Genomic DNA, 21,264 nt, shown 5'->3' with positions numbered 1-21,264 from the left:
CAAAACCTACAAAGCAACTAAGGTGGAGTTCTTGATGGAATCAGAACAAAGTTGGAATCTCATGGCACCTTTAACACTAACAAAGTTTAATTCTGGGTAAAAGTTTTCGAGTGCAGATACATTGAAACAGACTTCACCAACCATTATAGGTGATGGTGGTGGTAGGGTGTTAGTGGCCATGAAGGGCTAATTGGATGCAACAGTGATTTAAAGCAGTTACTCAGTTTCTTATGCACCTTGACTCCCATTTACCTTTTCTTCCAACCTCCTCCCCTGTAAAGGTTGGCAAAATTAAACTCTTATTTGTCTTGAAGGTGCCACTGGACTAAAGATTTGTTTGTTTGCTTCAGATCAACACAGCTACCCATCTGCATCTGCTTTTATGGAATGAATTAAGGTTCAAACACTTTTGGCTAAATGTTCACTTGTATCATTTTCAATTTGAAAGCAATGCTTTTGGAGTAGGAAACAAACCTATCTTGTGATACCCCCTCCATCGGTTTGCTAACTTTGACTGGGAAATTCTGAGAAGTTTGGGGTGGTTTGGAATTTGGGGAGTAGCTTCAACAGGATATAGAATAATAAACTTGGAAGGTAGTTTCAAGGTCATCTAGTCTAACCCCATATTGTCAGCCTTCCAACGGAGCTATTTTTCCAGGCAAGCAGTTGTAATTCTGGGAGAACTCCAGGGACTACTCAGAGGTTAGCAGTCCTAGATTGTCAGTATGTTAATTTCTCTCTCCCTCCTGCCTCTCTTGGTCAGTTTGGTGTAGTGGTTAGGAGTGCGGACTTCTAATCTGGCATGCCGGGTTCGATTCTGCGCTCCCCCACATGCAACCAGCTGGGTGACCTTGGGCTCGCCACAGCACTGATAAAACTGTTCTGACCGGGCAGGAATATCAGGGCTCTCTCAGCCTCACCTACCCCACAGGGTGTCTGTTGTGGGGAGAGGAATGGGAAGGCGACTGTAAGCTGCTTTGAGCCTCCTTCGGGTAGGGAAAAGCGGCATATAAGAACCAACTCTTCTTCTTCTTCTTCTTCTAATGTGGTATGTCCAACCTAGCAAAAAAAAAAAAAAATTAACAGGATTTAGGAAATTCTATGCTGTAAAGTCTTAATGTAACATTTTATAGGCTGATTAACTAAACTACAGTAAACCACTTCATGTGTCTCAGTTTTCAATTGGTAAAATGAAGTCTCATTTTTTAAATTTATTTATATTTTGATTTATCCCTGCCACTTCCAAAACCAGTTTGGCTTGTCATGCAATATGATATAATAAAAATACAATATGATCACTCAACAATAACAATAACCAAAATGGCAGAAAGCAATCTAAAAACCCACCCCCTTCCCAATCCATCCCCAATAGCTACTGTCATTCTCAGGAGAGAGACTATGCTGAGATATCAAAGGCAGTGTCCCTGCAGGGCTTTATAGGGAGGAACCCAATCTTCCTGGCCTTGCCTCAACCAAATGCCTGGCGGAAGAGCTCCATCTTACAGGCCCTGCAGAATGATGACAGCTCTGTCAGGGCCCTCAGCTCTTCCGGAAGCTCATTCCACAAGGTTGGGGCCAGGACCAAAAAGGCCCTGGCTCCAGTTGAGGCCAGTCGAGCCTCCCGGGGGCCAGGGACCAATAGCAGATTTGTACTTGCAAAGTGAAGAGCCCTACGGGGGCATAAGGAGACATGCGGTCCTCCAGATAAGCAGGGCCCAGGTTGCAGATGGCCTTAAAGGTAAAAACCAAAACCTTGAAACTGATCCAGAAGCCTATTGGTAACCAATGCAACTTCCTCAGCATAGGCTGGACATGGGATTTCCAAGATGATCTTGTGAGGACCCCAGCAGCTGCATTCTGCACCAACTGAGTCAAAGACAAGGGAAGGCCCACGTAGAGTGAGTTACAGAAACCTAATCTGGAAATGACCATTGCATGGATCACTGGCCAAATGTTCAGGGGACAGGTAGGGCTCTAGTAGCCTACCTTGGTGAAGATGGTAAAACGCTGTTTGGGCTACCTTTGTGATCTGAGCCTCCATAGATAAGGAGGCATCAAATATCACTCCCAAATTCCTGGCCACAGGTACAGGCGTAAGCTTCACCCCATCCAGGCAAGGGAGGCACCCTTCCTGATCCTGATCCTTCCTACCCAGTGAGAGGACCTCTGTCTTGGAGGGATTGAGTTTCAGGTGACTTCGCCTGAGCTATCTAGACACAGTTTCCAAACAACTGGCAAATTTTTCAGATGTGTGTATGGGAGTCCATCCATCCATCCATCCATCCATCCATCCATCCATCCATCCATCAGGAGATAGAGCTGGGTGTCATCAGTGTACTGATGGCCACCCAGCCCAAAGCCACGGACCAGCCGTGCCAGAGGACACATATATAATATTGTGAGAGGAACTGTATTACATTATGTGAGGCACATCCTATTGCAATAGGAAGCATGTTACTGGGCAACATAACTGCTAATTTGTAATTCAATATAATACAAATTGGCAGGGGTTCTACTCGATCTGATGAGTTTAACTGAACTGGGTATGTAATGGAAGCAAATTATTCATTTTCCCTACTATTTGCTAACCGATGGAATGTTTCACTTTGTGAATGCGGGGAAATTAAATTATCCTTTTCTGTAACTATGGATTATTAATTGTAGAGGGCTTATCGCATTTTCAGTTGATGAATCATTTCTGAGACTGTTGTAAAATTCTTTAGCATGTTACCAGGTAGCGTCTGTCTCCCACTGGGCTCTTCAAGGGGTCAGAGAAATTCACACCAAGAGGGAGGGGGGTGGGGAAAGGCTTCTGCAGTGTGAGGCGTGGAGATGCAGAGGCTGTCTGGAGGGTTTGTTTCTCAACTCACCAATAGAGCACATGGGGAGTGAGCATGCGAGAGAAGGTAAGCAGACTTAAGCAAACACTGACTTGCTGGGGCATTTCAAAGCTCAGAAGATGAATAGCCTTAATCTTCTAAGTGGTAACATCTCTGACACTTCTCACCTCAGGAAACTTCCACTGAAGAGAGTTTCTAGCAGTTTACGCAAGAGCGGCAGGATTTCTTTCAGTTCCTCCAGCCTTCTCCTCTGCCTGTGCTTTGGATTTTTGTACCAAGCAGGGGTCCTTCTGGGGCACCCTCAGTGCCTTGATTATGGCCCCCCTTTTCAGCCTCCCTTTCATCTGGAATTTTGTACTGCCTATGAAACATTTGGCTGTTGTGACCAGGAAAAGGACAACGTCGTTGCAGCTAAATTCTGGGAGATCATGGATTACATTGATCCCCAGGCATATGAGTTGTGTGGAAGATACATCAAAGATATCTTGTGTCAGGTAAGACTGTGGTTAGTCACCTTCATTATGCACCTTTATGAGCTGAATTAGAAATTATATGGCCTTTCAGGGGGACCTCAGCAATATTATCTCTATAGGCAGGATAGTATGTATGAATGCAATATTGATGTTAGAACGTCAGACTAAGACCTGAGTTCAAATAGCTACTCATAAATCTTAGGCCAGTTACATATTTCAGTTGATCAAATTTGCAGTTATTGTGAAGAAAAAATGAAGGGAGAGAATCTTTGGCTCCTTGGAGATAAGGTGGGATAAAATGTATACATATAGTCAGGGTAGACTAATGTATACTAATTAGTCAGGGAGGAAAATCAGAATTCCTTGATGAATTCCACATTTCTGTCCAATATCACAGTGTTGTGAAACTGCTCTAGCCAAAGTCATTATAGTAATTCATTCCAAAATAATTCTAAACTACAGCACAGAATTCTATCTGACTGAGTGGGAGATCCTGATTCACACATGATACTAAAGCATGAGAGAAAAAGTAAGGTGTCCCCCCCCCCCCTGCAATCTGAAATTTTGAAAGAGGGACTGTGGCTTCTAGTGTGGCCACTCACATCATTTCAGCATCAGTCATGCAGGCTTTTCAGGTTTTTGCATTTGTTAAAAACATGCAGGTATTGTGAGACAGAATCATGAGCCACAAAACCTCTTTCAAATAAACTCTCTTAAAATTATTGTCTGTCTCCAGACCAGGTGGGTTAGACTTTCCTTGTTGAATAATTCTCTCTTTAATCTGCCTTCTCACAAGACCATTGTGACACATTTTTCTTTTACATTGAAAAGGGCTGTGAAATTATTCTTGGTAACAATCAAAGCTTTGATGAGGTAAAGAATAAATATAATCTGTGGCTTGTTGGAAAAATTACACTAATATTTTTACATCTGAGGACAGAACAAAAAGATAATTGAGTCTTAGTTTTGTTTGCAAATGCAGCCTGATCAGACAGCAGTCCAAGATCAGGCTGCTGTTTTGATTCCCAGATGCCATGAAGGAGATGTTTAGACTGTGCTCCTGCCTAGTAGCCTTCCAAAGCTGCCGATCTGAAAGCAGCCTCAGATCAAACAGCTGCCTCTCTTCTGGTGTCAGCTGTGCCTTCCGTCTGCTTTCCAGCTCAGGCTGTCCCATCTGGCTAAGGGAGCAGGGCATCAGATGGGGAGAACAATGAGCTAAGTGGCAGTCCTTCCTGGCCTCCTGCCCAGCCACTGATTTATGGGCAGAAATGGCTATCGTTTTAGTGACACTGTGTTAGTCATGCAGGTCGTGGTCCAGGAGCTGCCAGCACAAAGCGTCCAAAACACACACCGGTCAAACACTTATATTCTTCCAGCCAAGCTTCCTTAGTCCTCAAATATTATCTGTGTGTACTGAATTCCCTTTCAGGAGAAACACTGCTATGATTGTGAAGTCAAAATGGAACCATTTTCTAGGGGAAAACATACACATACAATTTTCAGGCAAGGATGCCCAAACTTTTTAGTATGGGTCCATATAAAAACACAGACTCATGAAGAAACCCCAGAGGATACTTTAAAAAAGTGTTTAAAAACAGCTGAATGGAGAAACTAATGCAATTCTAGGAACAGTGAATAAGCTTGAGGGTTGCTGACTCCTTGGCATTGTGGTCAGTTCTTAATCATGTATGCTTAACATGCCAGATGGTTAAAAAAAAAACAGCAAAGGACATTTTAGAAACCAATAATGCTATGTGAATCATAAATAGTTCCAGAAGTGACAAACTTTATTGCAGTTTAGACATCAAAGTGCTGCTCAAATGCACAGTAAAAATAGAGGCATGTGTATATCCACCCACATTGCACATTTTTCTGATGGAAATGGAAGTTCCATTTGTGGAAGGAGGCAGTGATTTCTGCTGATTCCCTGCTTCCATGTGTAGACTCCCATGTCGTTCCTGAGGGTTTGCTGGAACCTAGAAACAACATTTTAGGAGGAGGGGGTACAGCAATGGGAGAAGTGGGAAGATATTGCTCTGTGAAGTAGGAGTTGGTTAGATAGAGGTCAAAGTGTACCATCTACCTTCCCTGGATAAATTTTAGGTGAGTAAACATTTTAATTTAAATTAATTAGTCAATCAACTTTAAAGGAGCATGTTACAAATACCTCAGTATTTGTTTATGTATTTGATTGGTTCATTGGAATCTATTGTATTCCCTAGGTTCCAAGCAGAACAGACAGATGGGCAGAGGAAATTATGATAAAGTGACAAATGCAATTGTCATTCATATTTCATCAATCCTGTAAATTAGAATTTAGAACAATCAGCAATATCCCACAGATGAAAAACAGCCTTTATTGCAAGGCCTCTTAATAATGGAAAGGTTATGTAGGCCTTGAGGAATGTCTTCACCTCAGACATACAGCCACAACACATGGTTTGCATTCTTTGAAGCACAGACAATTCAGGATTTTAAGAGCCAGTGTAGATCCAAAGAAAATGGTGGGGGAAGGAAATCTATCCCCCCCCCCACGAAGGAACATTTTGTTCAGCTGGACCCCTAAACACCATACTGGTTTCTGAGGATTTTACACTGTAATTTTATAACTGAAGCTTCCATGCCAAACTTATGCTGACCCTAGGCCTGGAGAAAAATGTCCCTTTAACAGAACCTTAGTATGTGGAAAGCCAGCCCAAACTCTTCACAGAATCCAAGCACATGAGATCCCCTGAGAAATAACATCTCATTAAGCCTCTTTTGAAAGGTCAGGACATTTTTCCCTTCCAGGCTGTAGGCAACCCGAGTGCCTTCTCCTGCAGCCCTGGAAGTTAGAGTTCCTCACCACTTTCTGACACGTTCCAGGCCTTGAATAATTTCACCATGGCAGAAGTTCAGCAGGTGAGACCTTTTTCTCTCGTCACTTCATACCCATGACTGATAACATCCCCTTTGGTAGGTATGTATGTTCATCACCACAGAATGGTTCAAGACACAGGAGACTTGCTAGGAAAAAATAGCAACCCTCCTATCTCCATTCACACACATGTCTTTACTCAATATTTTCTACAATGCAATATCCTACTCATCATCCTAGCTCATATTCTAGCATTTCCTCCAGCTGGGAAAATGACCCACTTGGTGTGAAAAAGGGCCAGGCAACATGTTCGGGCTTGTATAGAATTCTGAACTGCAGAACACTTTAAAGAGGATGTGCTAATATGTCATTTTACTGTGTACAGTCCCACTTTCATCTTCCTTATGCGTAAATAATATTTTCAAAGCAAACTTACCGTATTTAAAAAGAACTCTTCCCCGAATTTTACAAATCAGTTTTCAGTTTCTTTAAGTCCATTTTGTTTATTGCATACATTATTTCACTTTGTTACGTGTACAGAGCAAAATTCAAGAGTTGGTAAGGTTCTTGCAGGACATGAAGCACTGGACATTTCAGGTGCATTATAACCTGTTTACAAATTCACAAGGTGGTCAGATATTTCAGAGACATAGTAGCACGCACACAGTTCTCTGTGAGAACTCAAAGAACTATTTTCTTCTTGATAGGAATGCTCACCCTACGCAGCACATCTTTACGATGCAGAAAACCCTCAGACACCACTCCGGAACCTCCCCGGCCTTTGCTTTGACTACTGTTCAGAGTTCCACTTATACTGCCGTTCTGCAATCACTTTGCTGACCGATGATAAACACATCCAAGAATGCTGTGAGAAGAACAAGACCCGCTTTTGCAATCTCCTTGACATCCAGGATCCAGACTACTGCTTCCCCAATGTGCTGAAAAACACAGACCTCAATCGTAACCTAGGCTCTGTGGTGGAGGACAAAAAAGGCTGCCTTCAGCTGTGTCTCAGAGAAGTGGCCAACGGGCTGAGGAATCCGGTCCTGATGGTGCATGCTAATGACAACACTTATCGCATGTTTGTGGCTGAGCAGGTGGGCCTGGTTTGGGTCTACCTTCCAGATGGGAGTCGACTGGAAGAGCCATTTCTGGATATTAAGAAGTTGGTTCTAGCTACCCCTTGGATAGGAGATGAGAGAGGTTTCCTTGGCATGGCCTTCCACCCCAAGTACAAAGACAATGGGAAATTCTACATTTACTACTCCTACTTGGACAAGGGAAAAGTGGAAAAGATCCGAATTAGTGAACTAACAGTCTCTCCATCAGATGTCAACAAGGCTGATCCCAATTCTGAAAGGCAAGATATGTGTCCCCAACCCCCCCCCCCAAAAAAAAAAGTAGATGTCTTTTCTATGGAATGCAAATCCTTAGTAGCTACCAAAGGTTTCTCTCATTTTGTGCTCATGGCTTAGGCTAAAAAAATATCAACAGAGAGGATTGAAGTATTCTCACAAAAATAGATAAATCCTACTTTGGCTTCAAGAAACACTATTCTCTGACCTGCATATGAAAAGTACATTTGCATAGTAACTGCAGATTAATATAAAAGAAACCACATTTGCTACTGCTAGACAAGGGAAGAGAAAACACAGTAGAGGCTGACTTGTCCAAGGACACGGAATGATTCTCTGGCAGAAGTGGGCTGTGAATTCATGTATCCCAGAGCCAAATGCATTTATATTATTTATATTCTGCCTGAGATTCAAGGCAAATAACACAATGCAAACCAATGCAATCCACAGGGATTGCATTGGTTTGCATTGCTCATTTAATTGCTCATTTAATAAGCAATTTCAGGAATTTCAGAAACTGACAACCGAGCTGTTGTCTAAAAACAACATAATATTAAAAGTGACATGCTAAGGCAGAATATGGTATTACATCAATAGAAATAAAGCACAGCAAAAAAGATCTTGAACAAGCAATAGCTTGGCTGCATTGGAGTGTGTTTGTGAGAAGTAATCAAAGAGAAGGCTCTATGCACAAAATGGGCACATCAACTGAAGACCTAGTAGTAGTAGTAGTGGTGGTGGTGGTAGTAGTAGTACTACTACTACTACTACTACTACTAATAAAGTTTGTATTCTGTTCCTCCCCATGTATGGGTTTAGGGCAATTTACAGCATAAAAAAAACAAATTCATACAACCTCAGTAAAACCATAATATAACCATGAACAATACTAACCCCCCCTACCCACCCACCCTATTAATCTCTATCCACCATCATATGCATTATGGTTACCTGGGGTGAGTCAAGTGATGCCTACTGGCACTGCATGTTTTCCAGGTGCACATGGGTTTAATTTAAATTGGGACCATAGTGTCCAGACAGACCTTTTCCCTGTAATACCTTCCCAACATGCAGCTTTGCTGATAGCTCTGCATTTATTGATATACTATATTTTATATTTCCCCAAAGTGGCAAACAGTGTCTCCTCTAGGCCCATTCAGGCACTTCCTCTCCTTGTGACCACAGTCTCAGATCGAATCAGGACCCTGTGCACCTGGACAGCATGGAAATCCATGCATGGGCATCAGCCCAACCCAGGATTGCCTCTAGAGAAAATGTGTGTGTGTGTTTTTGTAGTTATGCCCTGAGAAAGTTTGCCCTCTCTGAATAAAGAGGGGCTGCTGGTTTATATAGGGCAGGCTGTACTCTGTATATTTGTGTCTCAAATCCTAAAGAGTTTTCTAGGAGAAAATCAACACCATAAATTAAATACACATATAATTAGGTATAGAGCCTCTTGTGGCGCAGAGTGGTAAGGCAGCCGTCTGAAAGCTTTGCCCATGAGGCTGGGAGTTCAATCCCAGCAGCCGGCTCAAGGTTGACTCAGCCTTCCATCCTTCCGAGGTCTGTAAAATGAGTACCCAGCTTGCTGGGGGGTAAATGGTCATGACTGGGGAAGGCACTGGCAAACCACCCCGTATTGAGTCTGCCATGAAAACGCTGGAGGGCGTCACCCCAAGGGTCAGACATGACTCGGTGCTTGCACAGGGGATACCTTTACCTTTACCTTTATAATTAGGTATAAACTAGTCTTTAAAGAGAACAAGGATTCTGTAACACCAGCAACTGTACTGTGCTCTAGTTTTTGTAATTCTGGGTATGGTTTGAGACTACTATGCTAGTGTGGAGCAGCAGCTCATTCACAGAAGACGTGTACATTGACCAAGGGCAGTGTTCAGAGGGCCACTCCTAGACATACACATAGACATGCTGACAGGCTCAACATTCTGAAACTGCTTATCTCCTGCAAGGGCAAGCTGAAGGACTAATGACATATTTGTAAAATGGAGATGTAGGAAGGAATTTTAAGCTTAGTCTACAAAAACTTAAATAGTGTGGAAATGTCAAGCAAATTGTTCCAGAGATGTGATTGAATAAATAGTATGTTTTTGTAACCTAGTAAAGCCTTGGACCTCATCTAGATATTGCTTCTATCTTCCCCTCTCTTTTCTGAACTCTGTTATTTTTTTTTCCAGAAACCTCTTGGAGATTGAAGAGCCAGCTGCAAATCATAATGGGGGTCAGGTCCTCTTTGGTCTGGATGGATACATGTACCTGTTCACAGGGGATGGAGGGAAAGCTGGGGACCCTTTTGGGAGATTTGGGAATGCTCAGAACAAGTAAGCTGGAGAATTTATTTAAATGTACTTGTTAAATGTTAAATGTTTATATTTAAAAGTAAATTATATGTTTTAACAATGCTGCTGGTTTTATTGTTTCCTATGTGAGGTATTTTGGTTAGATTATTTGATATCTGCCTTGCTTGATTACCCAGGAAAAAGAGAGGAGCCAGAAGGCCCAGACCACAAGGGCTGCTGGTTTACTGTGTGGCATGCACAGCCATGAACCAAAGGCTGGTCTTGGCATGTAGGCTGTGGGCAAGTCCCTGGGGTGCCTATTGAGAGGTAAGGGGTGGGGTGGGGTTTGGCTGGCTGGGGCAGGTTGGGAGTGGGCCTAGATCTTGCTCACTTCTGGCCAGCCCTTCAGTGACAGCAGACAGGCAAGCCCTAGAAAGTTATCTGTGTTCAAGGGCGAGCAAGAGAGCAGAGGATACTGTGCTGCCAGAGGGATAGTGCCGCTCTGATCCGGGGACGTTTGTTGCTCCCCAACAATGGGTGCAATGCCCTGGAGTTCACCCTTCAAAGCAGCCATTTTCTTTGCTTGCATTATTTCTTGCTTGGAAATAAGCTGTAATTCCAGGAGCTCTCTAGATCCCACCTAGAGCCTGGCATCTCTAAACCTCAGTGCAATGCCTCAGACTATCCCTCCAAAGCAGCCATTTTCCCCTGAGGAGCTGATCCCTATGGTCTACTGATGAGCTCTAATTCCAGATGATCTCCAGGCCCCACCTGAATAATAGAATCATAGACTTGGAAGGGATCTCCAGGGTCATCCCAGTCCCAAAGAAGCACACCTGGCCTCAAACAGGGCCAGCCTTTTGGTCTGCCCCCAACCTGGTGGGGGCAGACCAACCTGGTGGAATGATCTCCCAGGTGAGCTGCGGGCCCTGCGGGCCCTTTTAACGTTCTGCAGGGCCTGCAAAATGGAGTTATTCCGCCTGGTCCATAATTGAAGCATTGGGGAAAGATCAACAGGTCCCAATGGTGCAACTTTGGTTACCTCGTCTCTCCTTCCTCCTCCCTCTAGAGGCAGGGGATAAGAGGGGGTTTCTCCACCATTTTGTTGGGTTGTTGGTCTACTGTATTTGTATTTCTCTGTCCATTTTAATGGGGTTTTTAACTGGACATCTGTAACCCGCCATGAGCTTGCTTGGGAGTGGTGGGTAACAAATTAAATAATAATAAAAATAATAATCTAGTCCAACCTCCTGCAGAAAGCAGGAAATTCACAACTACCTGCCCACCACAGTGACCCCAGTTCCATGGCCAGATGATCAACCCCCCCCCCCCCCGCAAAAAAAAGAAGAAGAATTAATGGCTTGTCTTGCCTGGAGGAAATTCACCTCCAAACCCCAAAGTGGCGATTGACATTTTCCTGGGCATGCAACAAAGGGTCACAATCCCTTCTGCCCAGCCACTTACAATCTGCCTAAATCCACAGAATCAGCAATTCTGTTAGGTGGCTATCTAGCCTCTGCTTTAAAAATTCCAAAGGAGAACCTACCACGTCTCAAGGAAGCCTGTTCTACTGAGGATCCACTCTAATTTCTTCTGGATGTTTAGCTGAAAATTCTTTTGAATTAATATCATCCCATTGGTTCTGGTCCTACCCTCTTGGGCAACCGTAAACAACTCTGCTCCATCCTCTATGTGACAGCTCTTCAAGTACTTGAAGTTGTCGTCTTTTCTCCAGGCTAAACAGACCAAGCTCTCTCAACCTTTCCTCATACGTCTTGGTCTCCAAACCCCTCACCATTTTTGTTGCCCTCTTCTGGAGGTGCTCCAGTTTTTCTAAATCCTTCTTCAGTTGTGGTGCCTAAAATGGAACACAGTATTTAAGTGAGATCTAACCAGAGAAGAGTAAAGTGGTACCATCTCATTGCACAATCTGGGCACTATATTTCTTTTGATGCAGCCCAAAATACCATTTGCCTTTTAAGCCGCTGGGTCACATTGCTGAGTCATGTTCAGAGTATGGCATACTAAGACCCTTAGATCCATTTTGTACATACTACTGCCAAGACAGCTCTCCCCCATCCTATAATGATGCATTTGATTTTTCCTACCTAAATGTAGAACTTTACATTTATCACTATTGAAATTCATTTTAGCCCAGTTTTTTAGCCTGTCAAGATCATCCTGTATCCTGATTCTGTCTCCTGCTGTGCTTGCTACTCCTCCCAGTTTAGTATCATCTGAAAATGAAGATTGGCTACCCCTGGGTTGGGAATATTCCCTCAGGTTTGGAGGCGGGGCCTCAAACGGTGCAATGCTTCACAGTCCAAAGCAGCCATTTTCTCCTGCAGAGCTGATCTTTATAGTCTGGGGATGAGCAGTTTGTGATGACATGCATGTTTATGTGTGTGAAGTTCCCCTGGAAAGATCCACACTCGATCAACATCAGACCACTGGCTAGCACCAAATGTATTTTAGCATGCAACAGGCTTTTTTACTAGTGTATACATCAGCCTTTCTCAACTTTTTCCCATTGAGAAACCCCCGAAACATTCTTCAGGCTTCAAGAAACCCCAGAAGTTGTGCAATCATGCAGATTATGGTTAAGAAGCATAGCTTACCACTTCCTCCAGGCCCATCACTGGCAATTTTGGGAGGGGGTTGACATGACCATATATGGTCATATCACCCGATACACATTTAACAAATTAAAAAAAATATTTTCAAAATTAATTCACTTGCACCCATTTGGGAAGCCCTTCCAGGACCACCAAGAAACCCCAGGGTTTCATGATACCCTGGTTGAGAAAGCCTGGAATGCATAAAGATAATCACAGTTACAGAATTAAAAAATTTCAATAGGTGCATACTGACAGCATCTGAAATTTGCATCTCATTTTTGTTGGATGACATATCTTGAGTTTCTTTTCTCTTATCTGTCTTTTGAATTTTTATTTTCTGCCATAGTTCCTAGATCTTACTGGGTAAATAACCAATTACCTTTTCTTGTTCTCTATCTGTTCTACCAATAGTATTTATATGTTTCTAATGATTGGTTTATGATTTGCTTTCCTTTCAGGAGTAGCTTCTTAGGAAAAGTTTTGCGGATAGATGTGAATGGAAGAGGATCCAACGGGAAGCCTTACCGCATTCCTCTCCACAACCCATTTGTTTCTGACCGCGACGCTCTCCCAGAAGTCTATGCCTATGGAGTGAGGAACATGTGGCGTTGTTCCGTGGACAGAGGCAATCCTGTTACACATAAAGGAAGAGGAAGAATATTCTGTGGTGATGTTGGACAGAACAAGTTTGAAGAAGTGGACATTATTGTTAAAGGCGGGAACTATGGCTGGAGAGCTAAGGAAGGATTTGAGTGCTACGATATAAAGCTTTGTCACAATTCCTCTTTAGGTAAGAAGTTTTTAGAATATTCATGGAAAGGCTTCTTACTCTAAGAGTTATTTGAGTAACACAGCATTAGCATATTTCCTGAGGATTATAATCTTCTGGGGCTAACTACTGATCAAGAAGATAGGTCGGTTAGTGGCTAATAGCTACAAGGTATTGATGGGACAGTGATGCTCTGTATTCCTGGTGCTTTGGGGGGTGGGGGGGCCACAGTGGGAGGACTTCTGGAGTTCTGATCCCATTGGTGGACCTCATGATGACACCTGAGTTTGGGCACTGTGTGACACAGAGTGTTGGACTGGATGGACCATTGGCCCAATGCAACATGGCTTCTCTTATGTTCTTAAATGTATTTGAAATATCACAGGGGAAAGCCTTTTTGGGAAGATCTGTATCAGGGAAAATGAGATAGTAGTGGTCAAAAGTGTTAGAAGTAAAAGTAAAAAGATGCAGTTTATTTCTTGACTAGTAATCAAGCCCGCTGCCCTCGAAATGCAGCGGGCGCTAGCAGCCATCAGAGGCATTCCGGGGCTGGTGGTAAGCTTAGGGAGCCCTCCCCCCCCGCAGCCGCCTCCGCGCGTGTCCGAGGCGGGTTGTCTTCGCTGCGACGCCTACCAGTCATTGGGGTGAGGGAGATGTCCACGGGTGGCTGGCTGTGGGCGCGGAGTGCCAGTGTCGGTGTGGGCGAGCGGACTGTGGGCAGGGAGAGAGGTTGGTGGGCGGCAGGCCGTTGCGGGCAGCGCGGCTGGCGGGACGTCCTTTGCGCGGGCTCTTCCCCGCGTTGCTTGTGGGCGGCAGTTGCCGCATCGACGTCTCAGTGGCGTGGGCCAGCGGTGCTGTTGGTGGCGAGGCAGAAGATGGCGGCAGGAGGCTGGCGGTGGGGCTGAAGAGCGGGTTGTCTTCAGGGCAAGCGGCGGCGGGCTTGGAGCTTGGAGAGGCGCGGACGTTCGCGCAGCCTTCTTTCGGGGAGCCCCCGGCAGCCGCACTCCGCGCGACTGCCGGGGGCTCCCTGCCCGGCGGTCTGACGCGGCGAGAGGCGCCTCTCGCTGTGTCAGCCCACCGGGCAGGGAGCCCCCGGCAGTCGCGCGGAGCGCGGCTGCCGGGGGCTCCCCGAAAGAAGGCTGCACGAACGTCCGCGCCTCTCCAAGCTCCAAGCCCGCCGCCGCTTGCCCTGAAGACAACCCGCTCTTCAGCCCCTGAACGATCCACCAACTGAAGACTCTACGACTGCCGGGGGCTCCCTCGGGGTGGCGGCCTGACGCGTCGGAGCCGCTTCGCGCCTCCGACGTGCCAGGCCAGCGGCAAAGGGAACAACTGCGAGCCGCGCTGTGCGCGGCTCGCAGTTGCTGGGGCTGGGTATCGGAGGGACCAATCGGCAGGCGCTGTGCGCCTGCCAATTGGTCCCTCCGATTGTCTGTCCAGAGGAAGGGTCCAATCCGGACCCTTCCTCATCACGGACACATCCCGCCCTAGAACCCCTTAGCCTTTTATATAGTCCGTGGCGCTCGTGGCGCCACGGGCGGTTTAAAGATGGCGCTCGTGGCGCCACGGGCGGTTTAAAGATATTTATTTAAAGCATATATTTCTCACACAGACTCAAGGTGATTTACAAGTACAATAAAACTATTCATTAAATGAGTGCGCTGATTACAAACATTTGAATGATAATATTTGGATCCAGTAAAGATTTGCAGTAAAATTTAATGTATTTTGAAAATTTTCCCTCAAGAATTGTTTGAAACAGACACAGATAAACTTGTTTTCTGGTGAACCAGCAGAGCTCTGTTTGTTCATTATTTAAGCAATACCCACATAATTTTTTAAAGGCAGGGTTACATGCTTTAGCGTATAGTGTGTACCCTGAATTTCTTTCCTATGTTCTGGGGCTTTAGTAAAGGACAGGATTCTGCTTGTATGGAGATTTGTTCTATTATTTTCTCTCAGGTGTTAAAAGACTGGAATGTTTGCACATTACATACTTAAACTAGTTGTTCTTTTTTTCTTAGGACATACTAGGAATAGTAGTGCTGCAGAGGGGCTAGGGATCTCTGAGAGGAAATTCTCTGCTCCTTTGCCAAACTGCAATCTCCAATATGCTGCTTAAAAAAATGATGAGTTATACTGTCACTAGCTTCAAAGCCCATTCCTAAGAACATGCAGCTTAAGGTGGCTTTGGGCTGCAGCTTGCAGCGAAATCATGTGGGGGAGCTCCTTAGCAGGCAGTCAGCAGGCCGGGAGGCCCTTGTGAGCAGGCCCAGCCAGGAGGTCCTCGTTAGCACGCCCTCCATCACAGTTCATAGCAGCAACACACTAGGGTGTTTTTGTTTGTTTTTATTTTGGGTTGCTATGCTGGGAAGCGTTTAGCTTAGTGTTATGCTTTACCAAAGAGAATGGACAGTAAAATTTCATTTATTTAGAAAAGGAATAAGAATATGGAAAATAAAAAAAATTATTTAATTTACAGAACTATGAATATTAAACTGATACAATATTGTCCTAATATATTTTTCAATTGTACCTAGTTTTCTGTTGTATCTCCCCATTCGTATTTCCACAATTTACATGCACCGCATATAAATCAATTATTTCCATCTATTATATCAGTCAATATAATCTAATATTGGACTCCAATTTATATTAAAATCTGTTTGGCATCAAATATGCCAGCATTGGCTGGCAGGGGCTCATGGGAATTGTAGTCCATGAACATCTGGAGGGCCACAGTTGCCCACCCCTGTAACCTTTTGAAGCCTATGAGCACCTTTGTAATTCTGACAAGGGGGAGCTACACACCTGGAGGCAAAGCCCAACTGCAGGAGGCAAGAGGAGTAATTTTAAGAAATACACTGGGGAAAGGGAAGCGTGTGACGGCAGCCACCACTGAAATAAAGTTATTTTAATTTGCACAGTCAATTAGTTCTCCAACAGCTAATCATTAACCCTGATAAGAAAGCACCCACCTCACCCGCTTTCTAAAAACTGTTGTCACATGACAGGAAAAGTATTGGCGACAGTTCTTATGAGTACTGTTGCATTCAAGGCTATGCCTGGTGCTTGCCGACATAGTCTTCAGAACACACTCAGGCAATGATAATAAACCAGCTGTCATGTACAGGCCAGTGTCTGACTCTTTTACCCTGCCTGGGAGTTAGTGGGAGGCCCAGAGGCAATTATAAGATAACAAGACAAGATAATAAACAAAGCAGAACTAACTTACCAGTCCACAATAGCCAGTTTTTCTGTCAAAGGAAGTAGGGAGGACTGGGGTTCAAGGTCCACAGGCAGGGCAGGAAAGATCTCTCTCTCTCTGCAAATAAACATAATATTTATAATGAAGCACAGCTAATATTCTGTTTTACCAAGACTTGGAGATCAGAACCATGGTTGCAAAAGTTGCAGCCACAGATTGCTCTGTCTCCCATTTTTACTTTTATCAACTTAATTAGTGAAACCCAGGTGTTCTTCATTCATCAAGTTCTTGGGCTTGTACCAACTCGATGTCAGGAGTCAAGGCTGAGCAGTGCTGTGCTAATAATCTGGCCTCTGCCTCTTCTGAGCTGTAAAACTTGCCTTTTGTCTACAATGCTCTACTGGCCCAGAGGTGAGAGACAAACTGATTTCTGTCCCTTTGTCTTCTGCCAGAAAGAACAACCCTAATATCTGCCTCTAAATCCAGCTACTCAGATGAGCATTCCACCAGTGTAGCTCCTGATTCCGCCATCTTCTCATGCTCAGAGGAAGAGGCAGTTGTCTGACTTACGATAGGTGCTATGTTGGGGTCCAGCCTATTAGCACTAGCTCTTCAGTTACTTCCATAATCCTACTGGCTTGCAGGATTTTCTCAGCTTTTCATGCACTCTGTCTTATAGTGGAAAATTTGGATATAACTTGGGAGTCTGGGGGATGGGGATACAGGGGGCACTATTAGCGATTGCCTGACATCATTGCCTGGGAAAACCTGAGAGATTATATCCCTCTAGGAGTTACTGGAAGCTCTGTGGTGGAACCCCAGAAGTGATGTCATGCTTTTGCATAATAAAACTGATGCAGAATCTGAAAGCTGAGGGATAGGCTAACAACTTGAGTCCTCTATTATTTTCTGTCAAAATAAGTGAAGGTATGTGCTTGGCCCAGCCTTTCTTAATTTTCTTTACTGCTGAGAAACCCCTGAAACATTCTTCAGGCTTTGAGAAACCCCAGAAGTGGCACGATCGTGCAGAATATGGCTGGGAAGCATAGCTGAGTACATGCCTACTCGGGGCCCTTCCCCTTCTCATTGGCCAATGGGGGGCTCAACAAGACCATATATAACCCAATAAACGTTTAACAAATTTAAAAAAGTTATATAAACAATTAATTAACTCCCACCCATTCAGCAAACCCTTCCAGGACCATCAAGAAAACACAGGGTTTCATGAAGCCCTCACCGAGAAAGCCTGGCTTGGCCCTTCTCTCCTCCAGTCTCTCCTTGGGTCATGCCTTTAAAGAGCCTTTATATTCCCCTGCAAATGCAGAAACTATCATTTTGTACTTTAAGAAAGCAGCTTGAAAGCTCTTTAAAATGATACAAGTTCACCCACTGGTAGGGATGGCACATTATGTACAAACTGTACTGATTTTACTATTTGATTTTGAATCTAGCTGTCGGTTTATAGTGCGGCCTCATAAGGCAGTCTGTTCACTGGAAGTTTTTGTTTTCTGTTTTAACAGATGATATACTTCCAATATTTGCCTATGACCACACTGTGGGAAAATCAGTCACAGGGGGATATGTTTACAGAGGATGTGAATCTCCAAACCTGAATGGCCTTTACATCTTTGGAGACTTTATGAATGGGTAAGAAAAAACTAATTTCTACTGGACAGTAAGTACAACTTGCATGAACTTTATTCATAGTTCCAAGTTAATTTAGTGATCATTCAGTGTATGTTGAACGAGTGTCCTAAATGTTAAGGCTTTCTAGATTGTGGTTCAACTTGGCCCAGAAGGCAACTATCAGGCAACAGTGGAGATATATCTAAGGTAGCCAGCAGGCCGCTTTAATAGAGGCTTGGTGTATAGAAATGGACAGCTGGATGCATGGAGGTAAATGCTATCCCATCTTTTCCTATTGCTATATGTCACAAAAGATGAGTAGGAGATGATGGACCTCATCACAGTAGGAGTTGATGGGTCCTACCAGACTAGTTAAAGAATATACTTTTTTGTCATCAAGTTAGCATAGGAGTTTTAAGGCAAGAGACATTCAGAGGCAGTTTGCCATTGTCTGGTGCTGCATAGTAGCTCCCATCCAAATTCTTACCAGGGGCAGCCCTGATTAACTTCCAAGATCTAGTTAAGATTGGGCTAGCCTGTTCTATTCAGGGCATACGATGCATAGATTATGGCTAAGTGGTAGTGGAATTGTGCAGATTAGGGTCCTCAGATCCAGGTTAGGAAATATCTGGAGATTTTGGGGGTGGAGCCTGAGGGAAGGGAGGGACTTGAATGGGGTATAATACCATAAAGCAATGGTCCCCAACCTTTTTACATCTGGGGACCAGTCAACGCTTTACAATTTTAAAGAGGACCGGGGGGTAGTCTTTTGCCAAGGGACGTTGCCGCTGCCTGAGCCCCTGCTCCACTTGCTTTCCTGCCAGTGCCCCTGACTTCCTGCCGCCTGCTGGGGGGGCGCTGCCAGCAGCAGCTGCACAGTGCCATGCTGAGGGGGAGCCTCAGCCATGGCGGCCGCTGGAGAGCACCAAAGGTGAGCTGGCGGCAGTGTGGCAGGGCAGCCCCCCGAGGCAGCAGCCGGGGAGGAGGACGAGGAGGAGCCGTAGCCCGGTACCGACTGATACACAGACTGGTACTGGTCCCCGGACCGGGGTTGGGGACCATTGCCATAGAGCACCTTTCAACGTAGCCAGTTTCGCCAGATGATCTCTGTCACCTAGAGATCAGTTCTATTCCCTGGAGATCTCCAGCCACCATCTGGAGGCTGGCAACCATAGTGCAGGCCCAAAACACCTTTATTAATTGCAGCTAGAAAGACTACTATGGCCCATCTGCTTCAAGACCATTTCTACTAAATGTAGAAATAACCTCAGTTAAAGGACAGGGATTCATCCAACTAGTGATGTAGCAATTCAGTATGAATTTTCTATGGTACAGTTGAACTATGCAATTATAAAACATAAGGTTTTATTTTCACCCAGTCGCCTTATGGCTTTGCAGGAAGATGAGAGGAGAAATAAATGGAAGAAGCAAGATATTTGCATTGGTAGCACTAAAGCCTGTGCTTTTCCAGGGCTGATCAGCTCTTATAGTAAATTCATCATCTCTTTTGCAGAGGATGAAGCAGGTAATGCATGTTATTATCTTGGCTTTTGGGGAAAGTGGGATTCTGTTTCAGAAAACTAGCAGGAGTCTAATAGAGAGAATGATGGCGCTTTGGGGACAATGCAGACGACAGAGGGCACCGCTGTGAACTCTAGTGATTAGCAAAAATTCCTACTGTGTCGATTTGGCCAGTTCCCAGTTCTGCTTATACACACAGTAATGTGCGCTGCCCGCCCGGGGAAGTGGGGGACAAGTGAGCACTCCCCTTTCCTAAATGCTTGGATAGCACAGTAGATGCAATCCAGAAACAATAGCATGAAAATTCAACAAGTGCAATTTGGAAAAAAAGGTATATGTGGTAGTGAGGGACAGCAGCCATACCGCTGTGGGTATACACAGTTTGGTGTAGTGGTTAGGAGTGTGGACTTCTAATCTGGCATGCCAGGTTCGATTCTGCACTCCCCCACATGCAACCAGCTGGGTGACCTTGGGCTAGCCACAGCACTGATAAAACTGTTCTGACCGAGCAGTGATATCAGGGCTCTCTCAGCCTCACCCACCTCACAGGGTGTCTGTTGTGGGGAGAGGAAAGGGAAGGCAACTGTAAGCTGCTTTGAGCCTCCTTCGGGTAGGGAAAAGCGGCATATAAGAACCAACTATTCTTCTTCTTCTTCTTCTTCTCACAGCAGTGGCAAGCTTACTTAAAGAAACAACACGAAATAGTAGGTTTTAGTAAGAGGTCAGTTCAGGCTTGCTCAGCTCCCCTCCAACCAAACCAAATGCAGCCTTCTAGCCACATCAGATGGCCCATTACGGGCTACTCTTTTCATTGCCAGCCTGATGCTGCAAGAATGGGGAGTTTGCCAGACACCCAGCAGGCTACATCATGCAGCTGATAGGCGGTGCCTGGTTTGGTGGGAGCCACAAATTGTGAAGGGACCATTTAAGAAACAATTATAATAGATCAAACATTGATCACTTTGCACAATTTTCTGTTAGCAGATTAAATTTCAGATAAAGACTTATTTAGGAATGAATATACTTGATAGGGGAGAAGAGAGACAGAGAGGTTCCTAACTACATCTCTAGCTGAGAGAGAGGCTAAGACTGAGGGCCATTCCGCACCAGGATCTATGTAGCAAATTGGTTGCGGAACGAAAAAACGCCATTTTAAATAGTGGAATTCGTCGTTATGCATACCTGCCTTTGTAGTGGAATCCAGTTGCTTTTCTATCGTTTCCCACAGGTTTCCAGTCTCGGCAAAAATCGCTAGCCAGGAAGTGATATTGCCGAGCTTTGTCCCGCCCCTGGCCATCAAGCAGCCAACGGGCGGCCATTATCATGCTCCCCAAAAGCCCCTTTCCCTTTAAGGAAGGTTTAAAAAAAACACACATCGCAACGAATCTGTGTTGATTCGTTGCAACGGAGAGACCCATCTAGGTAGCAGGTGGTGTTTGAGCTGCCGTTTCATCGTTGCCATGCTCCCCCTGAGTGGAAAAAAAATACCCCCCCCCGCACGGGAGCAATTTTTGGCCGAAAATAGAATGAAAAATAAAGGGAAAATAAACCAGCAAACGGGGCTGTGTTGCTTGGTGCTTGGTGACTTTAAACAGCTCTGGGGAGGGACTGCAGCCGGGGAAGCCTCGCTGGGTAAACAAAGGCTTGCCGGTGCGTTGATCTCCGCTAGCTCCGAGAAAAAAAAATGGCGATCGCTTCGC

General features: G+C 44.8%; 1 protein-coding gene and 1 long non-coding RNA gene across 2 annotated transcripts in view; one reads left to right on the top strand and one right to left on the bottom strand.

The window, feature by feature from the left end:
* Positions 1–2,818: 2,818 nt before the first annotated feature.
* The window catches only part of HHIPL2 (HHIP like 2), a 28,092-nt gene continuing 9,646 nt past the window's right edge, over positions 2,819–21,264 (top strand). The window contains exons 1-6 of the mRNA XM_077340086.1: positions 2,819–3,334; positions 6,878–7,530; positions 9,721–9,864; positions 12,899–13,230; positions 17,938–18,064; positions 19,423–19,568. Coding sequence (XP_077196201.1) covers positions 2,960–3,334; positions 6,878–7,530; positions 9,721–9,864; positions 12,899–13,230; positions 17,938–18,064; positions 19,423–19,568 — 1,777 coding nt within the window. The 5' untranslated portion in view covers positions 2,819–2,959. The remainder of the gene's footprint in view (positions 3,335–6,877; positions 7,531–9,720; positions 9,865–12,898; positions 13,231–17,937; positions 18,065–19,422; positions 19,569–21,264) is intronic.
* On the bottom strand, positions 5,089–7,023 carry LOC143838568 (uncharacterized). The gene is made up of 3 exons (XR_013231423.1): positions 6,888–7,023; positions 6,607–6,779; positions 5,089–5,289 (listed from the first exon to the last, which is right to left on the bottom strand). It is a non-coding gene; the product is annotated as an uncharacterized LOC143838568 (long non-coding RNA).

This window comes from Paroedura picta, chromosome 1 (genome assembly GCF_049243985.1).
Source record: "Paroedura picta isolate Pp20150507F chromosome 1, Ppicta_v3.0, whole genome shotgun sequence".
In the NCBI taxonomy this organism is placed as follows: domain Eukaryota; kingdom Metazoa; phylum Chordata; class Lepidosauria; order Squamata; family Gekkonidae; genus Paroedura; species Paroedura picta.
The sequence above is the reverse complement of the archived record's forward strand: the minus strand, read 5'-3'. Positions and strand labels throughout refer to the sequence as shown.